At 33.0% G+C, this 10,583-nt stretch overlaps 1 protein-coding gene across 1 annotated transcript; it reads right to left on the bottom strand.

Annotated features, from left to right (window-relative positions):
- Window positions 1-5,531: 5,531 nt before the first annotated feature.
- LOC107854054 lies at window positions 5,532-6,608 on the bottom strand. Its single transcript, XM_016699053.2, has 2 exons — window positions 6,349-6,608; window positions 5,532-6,019 (listed from the first exon to the last, which is right to left on the bottom strand). Exons 1-2 carry the CDS (start codon window positions 6,437-6,439, stop codon window positions 5,730-5,732), a joined length of 381 nt encoding a protein of 126 aa, XP_016554539.2. The 5' UTR covers window positions 6,440-6,608; the 3' UTR covers window positions 5,532-5,729.
- Between the last annotated feature and the right edge of the window lie 3,975 nt (window positions 6,609-10,583).

Here is a 10,583-nt window from a genome sequence, read left to right as displayed (position 1 = left end):
ACATGTCATCACACATATCGTCAGATTTGTGATAAGTCGTCACACATGGGCAGAAGGTTTGACGACATTCTCTGATAAGTTATCATATTTGTGATAAGTCGTCACACATATCATCAGATTTGTGATAAGCCGTCACATATGTCGTCACCTAAGGGGCGAAAATCTGAATTTTTAGTTTTGATTTTTTCTTAAGTTACGAATATAAATAGCAGCATCTAGTGTTTCATTCATCATCTTGGATATCTAGAACTTATTCCAAAGGCCAGTTTACCTCTTTTTGGTCTTTAACTTAGAATTCAATTTTCAATTCTTTGATTTAGTTGTGAGATATTCTTCTTGAATTTGGGAAGAGAATCAATTTCTGATTACATCTTTTGTAAGTTTAATCGGTTTGAATTATGAATTCAGTTATTGTTATCGCTTTCTCTTTCATGTGGAACTAAAATCCACAACTAGGGTTGTGGGATCTATGACTATTCCTCCATGGATTTAATAGTTGGCTAGGGTTTGAGTGATTGTGGGAACATCTTGAGAATTTCTTTGTTATGATTGCTATTTATTGGTTGTAAACAATAGATCCCGCCTTATGTTGATTTGCTCAAACTGAGAAACAAACTAAAGGTAGCGAATTATCAACGAGGATTTGGGAAGGTTAAGTTCTCATCTAATAATTAATGTTGTAACAAGATTGATCAACTTGAGATAAATCAATATGAATAGAATGTTTCCCTAAGTTCGAGAGAATTAGGGAGTTCAGCATCTAGGTAAGTTGATAAACACTTAGATGGACTGTCGAAACTGATAATTTGATATTTCCCGCAAGTCATGAGAATCCAATGCTACAGTTATTATTTAATGGGGATTAGTAATCATAGTGATCACAACCCTAGTTTATTCTTTGTCATTGATTTGAACTATTGAAATTTTGGCTTTGAGTTCTGAAGCAAGTTATAACTTTAACATTTGTTTGATCATTGAAAACCCCAATTTTATCTTTTCGTGCCAGTTGTTTGAATTTAACTTGTAGCTTTAGTTTTAAATTAGTTTAATCGCCACTCACATTGTTCCCTGTGGATTTGACCCCGACTTCAAAGTTGGGTAAATATATTGACGATGACCTCCTTACACTAAATTGATGTGTAAGTTGAGCGTTATCACTTATCTTCAAGTATTTTACTCAATCACAACTTCTTCAATTTCTCACGTGATCAATAACTTGAGTATATCATAATTAGGCTTGCTCATTCATTCCTGACTTTAAGCAATCTTTGTCTGTATCTATCAGTGAAACCTGAAACCTGTCTTCCTATGCTTGGACCAGCTCAAGTAACATGGTCCATTCATATGTCAGTTATCAAAAACTTCATTGATCTAACAAAAAGTCCTTCAATTAGTATGTTTCCTATCTTGCGTAGACTTCTTCAATTTGCAAAATCTTTCTCCTTCTACACATAAGACTCTTTTTTCAACTCAACTTTCTTTCCCTTTATCATCAAGTGTTTGAATCAAATTCAAATTCTTCAAATCAACATATGTTTATTTCCTTGAGTTTATCAGAATTAACCACTTATCTGGTTCTTAATTTCTTTCACCCTTGTATTTAATCATCGTTGATTTTGCTACAAGTTCAGCTACATGAGACAGCGTGTCTATGAACCATCTTGACTGACATGTTTCATATCACTTTGTCAATTTGTCAATCATCAATGCTATATCGCACCCAACAAATTTCCTCTTTTTGATGATGACAAACTTTTTGTCTTTGTGCATTCAAACATCTTCACTTGTAGGCTCTAAAGTATAAAACACTAGAATGAAACAAGTTAGTCAATGGGTTATAAACATTTCACAACCCTCTTATCTTCCCCCTTTTAGCATCATCGAAAAACAATTTCAATGTAATAATATACTAGCCAAAGTGATTTGTTATGCTTTTCATGGTCACTGGGGCTATCATCAAAACAATCAGACAAAGACTTTAGCCAATATAGTAATATTTAAAGAGATTAAAAATATGAGTCAATTTCTCAAAGATAACCATTCCATTTAACTGTCAGAGCATGTTCCACATTAAACCTAAGCTAGTACTGAACAAAGCAAAACAACTGAGCATTAAAAAAATATGGTATAAAAGTGGGACATAGCTAAGGATACAAATAGTGAGGAGCTGATGAGAAAGGTGGAACAAGTGATATCAACTGTGTCAATTTACGAATGACTTCAATATTTTCATCCCTCTATCAATTAAGGTCAAGCTTCAAAATCATGATCCTAGCCTTAAGGAGCTCTTATTCCACTTCATGACTGTCTTGTGTAGCTTTTAGTTCAGATTTTTTTCAGCTAAATCATTTCTTTATTATCAATTTTTTCAAATGAGTGTTAGCTCTCCTTAGTGAAACATGTAGAGTAGCATGATTCATCTGTTTAACAACATCCATTGTTGTTTTATAAGTCAAACCTAAACTAGGACTGAGAAGTCCCAAAAAAAATATCCAATTAGGAACTAAAAGTAAGAACATTTCATTCTTCAGAAACATATGTTGCATGTGATTGATGATTTAGTTTGGCAAATTTATGATACAAAAATTGATATTTTGGTTGAGAGAGAAGAAGGAATTTCTGGTGTAGACATAAACATTTGGAGAGAATCAAAGAAAATTTAGTCAACTAATTTGTCATCATTATAAGATAATGGGAGGATGAAGTGTGAGGAATGGAACAGGTGTGCTCAACTATTTCAACTTAGATAGCCTATGCCTATGTCAGTGTAGAGGAAACCTGATAAGAAGAACTTTGTAGTCACAATTGCTTGCTTGTACAATCTAAAACAAAATTAGATTAGAAGAGTAAAAAATATGGAATTGGGACACACAACTAAATGTGCAAGACTGAATCGAATAACATTTTAGCTAATAAGATTAAAAGGAAAAATGGTTATTCTAGTCAATCATTGAGGGGAGTTCATGCAATTTTAATCATCCCTAAGTCTAACTTATTCCTTTCAAAATATTCTCTACTTAGTGCTTTTGGTGCTTCTTCAGTCAATTAAGTAACCCACATAGTCAACTTTTTTATGGCCCTCAAGAGTGAAATTGCTTTTATTTAAATACCGTAGTCTCAAGCCATTGATTCCCATGAGATATCTAACGATTCTTGTGAAAACACCAATTCTTATGAACTACCAATAAAATTATCAGCAACTTGTGTTGGCGTTATTGATGCATCAATTTCTTGATTTATCGTTCCCCCTGTCAATATTCCCTCAGTCTGTACAATAGTTGAACCAGGTGGTACAACATGTTCCTATGCATGCTCATCAGTTTCACTGTCATCCCCATTTAAATATGGTGAGTGAAAGAAACTTTATTTGCTTTCAGTCTTATGCCTTGAGCAAGCTTTATCCATGTACAAATTTTGTTTGCCTCCTTTCACTCTTACTTGCAAAAAAAATTAGGGGTTAACTTTAGGTACCCAGACAAGCTTGGGTCCTTTCTTATAAGAAAAAAAATGTATGAAGTTCTTTCTAGCCCATCGAGGCAAAAGGTTATGTGACCTGTTTCTCTGACCAGATTTGATATTTTTGTTAGCTTGTGCTAACATGGAATCAGATCTTTTTGCTAGGCTTATGCTACTTGGTTTGCTTTTTGCTGCAACTGGATATTCAGCGGTTGGATGCTCCTGGTTACTATAAATATAACACAGATCTTTAATAGCATTAGAACTTTTATAAAAGCCCAACCCAGCCTTTTCATTGTGAGTTCTTTGACCTAACTTATATGTAATTCTTGAAGAATGTGTCCATCTATTAGCTCTTTCAAGATCAAGTTTCAATTTAGAAACTTCTTGACTTAGTTGACTAACCTTTTCTTTTTCACAAAAGTATTCACATTTCATGTTAGTCAATTCTAACTTAATTTTTTCTTGCTCCTCACTTTGAACTTTTTCCCCTTTTCAGAAAAAGTCAGTTTCAAGATTTCAGATTTTAGAATCAGATTTGAAGAATCAAGCTGACCAACTTGTTCCTTAAGAGTACAATTTTCTTTTCAACAGTATTCTTACAAGCTTCTAGATCAATAAGATCAAACTTGAGACTTGGAAGATTGTTGAATAATTCATCCCTATCAGACGTTAATTCTTGAAAATCATCAATTAGAGCACTCATTAAGAAAATAAGTTTATTTTTAGAAAATAAATGCAACTTCTCTTTGAGTTCAAGAATACTTACTTCAGAGGTTCCATCACCTTCTTCCATGTCTGAATCTCCAATGGCCATGAGAGCAATTTCATCATCTTCTTCATCATCTGATTCATTACTTTCAGATGCCCTATTTAGATCTTTTATGTTCATCTCATAGGTCTTCAAATTTCCAACTAACTCATTTAGGGACATTCTAGTGAGATCCTTAGCTTCTCTTATGGCTGTAAATTTGACGTCCCACTTAGATTTTGATAGGACTCTCAAAACCTTCTCTACCTATTCCTCAGTAGATAAAACCTTTCCTAGAGATGATAACTTATTTACCAACAAAGTTAACCTAGTTATCATTTCTTGTAGTGACTCATTTTTCTCTATTTTGAAAGCCTCATATTCAGTGAAAAGTAATGCAATTTTAATTTTTCTCACTTGGCTAGTGCCTTCATGTGCATTCACCAATGCATCCCAGATTTGTTTAGCAGTGTTGCAATTAGACACTCTATTGTATTCGACTGGACCAAGACCATAAACAAGAATGTTTTTTGCTTTTGCATTCTTTTTTAGTGCAACAAGATCTTCTGAGGTGAATTCACTCCTTTCCTTTTTCATTTGATCTCCATTCACTATCTTCATGGGAATTGTTGGTCCATCAATAATTCTGTCCCATAATTCATAGTAACACTTTGAAGAAACGTTTCCATCCTAGCTTTCCACCAAATGACGTGAGAATCACCAAAGAGTGGAGGTCTAGTAGTGAATTGACCTTCACAGTAACCAGTAGGTGGTGCGGAATTCATCATAATGATCTTTGTCTTAAGTGTTAACTCTTTTTAAGGCAACCTCTCTCTGATACCACTTGTTAGAATACGTGCCCTACTGATCGGTAGGGCACGCACTCTAACAGTTAGTGAGTGAGTTGTTAGATTATCGAGTTCGAAAGCATAGAATTTAATAGTTCAATTTTAATAGAGCAGAGGCAAGCCGAGGAAGTATTGTGGAGAGGTGATTAGACAAGACATGATGCAGCTTCATGCTATATCTGTTTGTAATAGATCCAACCATGGTCATAGAGGGGAAAATCCTACCAAAAGAACCATGAGACGAGTGCCAAATCACACCCACATTGGCTGTTGGGTATCACGGGCAACAGTCTTCTCCCTATCCTTTATTAATATCCGATCGCAATATTATTACTGACAAGCTATTACTCTCAAGCACAGTTGTTTCTTGCTTTTCTGGTGATGTAGCTAGATAGCCACGCTGAAGTTGACTAGATCAAGTATTTGAATACGATCAAGTATTTGAATACCACTGCAATAGCCGTGAGACAACTTAATTTGCCCATAAAATACTGTCCACATGGCAGCTGATCACTCATTGATTTCGAGGCGTGTTCTGATAAATAGTTCACGATAGTATGTACAGATAAAAAACACAAGCACCTGATATATAGTAATCAGGTAGAAAGTGCATTACAAAATGACACGAATTCAGATGTATTTTGACCATTATCTCTAAAAGATACTACATATAATTACAAAATCATAACAAGTATGCTACAAGTGATGAAAACCAAAGAAGAAAAACAACTGCAATTGAGGGTAGTCCCAACATTATGATGGCCTCCATTAACATAATTGTGATGGTTCATAGCTCCTGCTGCATACACTGGGATTACACCTGCAGTACCAATGTTAGGTGACCTTCCCGAGCCCCCACCACGCGACGCTCGTCCTCCTGAGGAGCCACTGTGGGCACTAGCGTGCCCACTGGCGGCCCCACCTCCACGTTTATCAATTGTCACAACTTCATCATCTACATGCACTACAAGAAAAACAAGAATTTCCTATGAAATTTTCCTTGAACTATCAGGTGTACGAGTTTTCCGGCTAAACTATCACCAACTATTAGTTAAAATACACCCCACTCTTCTACTTGGTGTTGTGTTTGTCTAGATTGGGTGTAAATTTTCTTAGAATACTACTCTTTTATTTATTTACCAAACAACAAAAAATAAAAATTTAAAACATCACTTATTTTTCAAAAATATCTTTTTCCATAGAAAACATTTTCCCTCGAATCGAACACACCAACAATTTAATTACTAGTATATACTCGAATAAAAAGAAACCAAAACAGCATACATAGTTTACCTGGAGGAAGGAGAAAACGAGATGACAAAGAGAAAGCATGAAGAAGATTGAGATGTAGGAGGAAAATAACTATCACTAATGACATTCTCATCCTAGTTAGAGATTTCTGATATATTTACTGAATCCGTCAAGACTGATAAAACTTTAATGTTCACAGCCTCCGTCTTGACAGGGCGGTGTTCTGACTAATTGAACTATGATCTCAACCTTAATACTAAGTAAAGAATATAGATACATAAAATTCAGATTTTTTATTTTGTTTATCAGCTTTATCAAGGTATACGTGATAGTAAAGAAAATTGGATGCTTACTTTAGTAACGTGAACTGTTTCCTTTTTGTATGATTTTTGTTGTATTGAAGGGGACAAATAACTAACTTATTGTGGCTCACACAGCATGAGTGTCTACTATTTATTGACACCAGATGGTGGATACCCGTGCGCGCATACGTTGTGTAAGAACAATTGTTAAAATTTGTCATAAACATTGGTAATGCAACAGTTACCAAGAGAGGTTGGTAATCACATTTCATAAGTATCTATATCTAGATCTATAATCTATATCTATATCTATAATATACTAAAAGTGTGAAGCCTTTTGCCCTTCATTAAAAGCCTCCGCTTCAGATTAAATTAAAAAGAAACCTTTCCTCACAAAAATAGAATTCATTTTCCACCATCTATAATATTACAAATAATTAACTATTCCTAACTAAAAGAGGACAACACAAAACCCCAAATATAACCCGTCCCAACGTGAAACCCAAAAAACCCAAAAATAATTTTCAAAAAAAAATTTCATTACAATATTAGTTATTCACGTTCTTCTTCTCCCTCACGTATTATTTATGCAATTGTATGTATGTGGTCATGTGGACTATTCTTTTGTATATACCTTATTGGGGAGATTATGCTTTTATTGACTTGATTGTGTAATTACCCTTTTGAAAGATCTGAGTTTTTATTCTTGTTATGGATGTCATATTTTTATGGTTTAATAATATAATAACTGGGTATTTTTCTATGCTCAATTCTTGGTTATATGAGGAGTTTAGATTTTAAAGATTTTTTGTTTTTGTTGTTTATTGGATTTTTGACAGTCATTCAGTTTTTGACTTATTCCTCTTCAATTGATTTTACTTAACTAAGGTTATTTTTGTAAGCAGCACCTGGATAATTGATATAGCTTCAAAAACATGTACCTATATATATGTATCCAAATTCATCACAGCAACAACAAAAATTGACAAAGGTAAATTTTTTCTTTTTTGAATTTACTATGGGTGATTCAACCACGGTGTCTTATGTTATTTTCTCTTTATTTATTTTTTCAATTATATTGTCTCACTCCACTCTTAATTGAAATCAGTATCCTTATTTAATTTCTTAGCATTATCAATTATTTGTAAAATTAGGCACTTTATCAGTTGAGATAATGCATTAGAACAACGTAGGCCTCACTATAAAAAGAGAACCTAAGCCCTAATTGACGTATGCATTGATTTTCTAAAAAAAAATTGTAGCATATCTTACATGCCAATTCTTGATTATGATTCTTGTGTATGCATGAAAAATGATAGTCATAAATGGAATAGGAACAATAAGGCTGGTGCCTGGTGGGTGTTGATTGTTCTACAAATGTTATATTGATGAAAATTATTGTGATATTTAGGTAGGGGTGTAGACTATATTAAAAGTTTGAGTAAAAATATTATTTGAATTTTTTGTTCTTTATTAAAAGTCTTTGTTCTAGATAAAATTATCTTTTCATTATTTTCTTAATATTTAAAAACTAAAAAATAATTAAATATTTATAATCTTTCTTATTAGAAGTTATAATACATTTTTCATTAGTTTAAAAATTCTAAATCAACTAAGTTTATTTTAACAAGATTTGAAAAATCTAGAAGTCATAGTATGAAAGCTTTAGATTAAGAAAAATATAAGAAATACTAGATTTTTAAAAGTTTTAAGTAAGTAATCAATGATTTTCTATAGATTTCACTTTTAAAATAAGGAAATATTTTAAATATAGAAAAACATAAAAATAAAAATTGTATTTACACAAAAATAATGATCCATTAACCACTTGAAACTTCTATTAGTAACATATTTATGTGCTTACAATAAAATATATGTTATATTTATATTATATTAAAGTGTGAAAGATCTTTGACGGGTGATTTGAACTTTTTGCAATTCATAAAAATCAAATCGTCCAAGTTTTTAATAATTAAAGGTTACACGTGCGAGGCACGTGCAGTTGTACTAGTTATATTAAACCTGGGATGAAACTAAGTCAAAAAGTTAAATTACAACTATACCCTTCGAACAACTGACTTAATTACCCCTTATCTATATGTGGCACTAATTACAACCCTCCAAATTCCCATTCTCATTCATAACCAAAACTTTGTACTTGGCTGACTTAACATCTCACATTAAAATAAGTATAAATAATATAAATACCAATTCTTTTGGAAGTAATCATTCTCTTCCACTTTTTAAATTATTTTACTTTCTCTCCTTATTAATATACATAACATAGCCTGACATATACATAGCATTCTGTGTATATGTTGGGATTTTTGTAATATGTTTAGAGAGTTGGGTTGTACTAGTTATATTAAACCCGGGATGAATCTAAGTCAAAAAGTTAAATTACAACTATACCCTTCGAACAACTGACTTAATTACCCCTTATCTATATGTGGCACTAATTACAACCCTCCAAATTCCCATTCTCATTCATAACCAAAACTTTGTACTTGGCTGACTTAACATCTCACATTAAAATAAGTATAAATAGCATAAATATCAATTCTTTTGGAAGTAATCATTCTCTTCCACTTTTTAAATTATTTTACTTTCTCTCCTTATTAATATACATAACATAGCCTGACATATACATAACATTCTGTGTATATGTTGGGATTTTTGTAATATGTTTAGGGAGTTGGAATTTTTTTGTAATATTGAAAACATAAGTTGTGTATTTGTGTAATTTTTAGTTTAAATAAGCCCCCCAACTTCTAATAATCCCCATTTATTGGCTGCATTTACACTTAGAAATAACCCACCAAATTTCAATACCCAAAACTCTATTGGCTCCAATCAGGAAAAACAATACAGAAACATGCACAAACAATACAATTGTTGAGAGTTGATGTAATAACTAATAGGGAGTATATGGTTTAATGAGATTCTTTTTAACACCAAAGCATGGCTATTTAGCAGTTTATATAAACCTTTGGTTTGCCTTCACTTATCAAATACCACTAATGATGAAATGATGTTAAATTTTGTCCATGTCCATTAAGCATCTTATATAGACATCAAGCACCATTGGATTGAATCTACTCAACAGATATGTAACAATGCCTGATAAACTGGATATCACAGCACTATCCATTTACTACAGTCATCTTCTTGATATACAGCCATGTATATCAAAGCAATTCCAAGTGGAAATCAAAACAAAGTGAAGTGACAAAAATACTCATGGTAAATAAAAAATTGACAATAAGCAGACATGTTGATACTGCTGTTACTCACACTTTTAATACAGTAGAAAATGCAAGTTGGTTATCAGTACATTGTGGACCTTACATGTTTTTACTTTCCCACAGAAATTGTGTCTCCTCGTGACCAAAACTAAGTTTCCTTCTACAAGTTCATGAAAACATTCTTCAGCTCTGTCCTCCAAACTTTTACTGTCATTTTCAACCCACAGGTTGATTAATCTTTTCACATTGACCTCGTAATCTTCTGGGAAAATCTCAAAATATAGAAAGCACGCCTTTAGCCGTTGAGGCAAATTACAGTAACTCAACACAAGGACCTTTTCACATTGTTGACCAGGATCTTTTAATATTGCTGATTTTACATCTTGTGCAACTTGCTCGATTCTATCTAGTACATCGTCGCATATAGATAAAAGCCCAGCAACTACAGTAATTGTCAGAACTTTCTTCTGCAGTTAGAGAATATATGTGATGAGGAGGCTTATCGGGAGCAACATAACTAGCCACATTCTTGCACCTTGTTGTAAGTAGGACATGACTTCCTTTGGAATCTGGAAACCATTGACTTACATAGTCAATGATAAATAGGTACCTGTGGCCCAGGGTGTGACCTAGTGGCTAGTGAAGTGACGATTAGGTCCTAGGTGATTTCCCATCTGTCTAGATTACCCGGTGCAGGCAAGTTGAACCACACACCATGACTATTGAAAAA

Source organism: Capsicum annuum, unplaced genomic scaffold (assembly GCF_002878395.1).
Source record: "Capsicum annuum cultivar UCD-10X-F1 unplaced genomic scaffold, UCD10Xv1.1 ctg75518, whole genome shotgun sequence".
Classification (NCBI taxonomy): domain Eukaryota; kingdom Viridiplantae; phylum Streptophyta; class Magnoliopsida; order Solanales; family Solanaceae; genus Capsicum; species Capsicum annuum.
The sequence above is the reverse complement of the archived record's forward strand: the minus strand, read 5'-3'. Positions and strand labels throughout refer to the sequence as shown.

Coding starts and splice junctions, on each gene's coding strand:
- LOC107854054 (XM_016699053.2), bottom strand. CDS start 6,439: ATGAGAATGTCATTAGTGATAGTTATTTTCCTCCTACATCTCAATCTT. Junction 6,020..6,348: donor TCGTTTTCTCCTTCCTCCAG/GTAAACTATGTA, acceptor TTTTTCTTGTAG/TGCATGTAGATGATGAAGTT.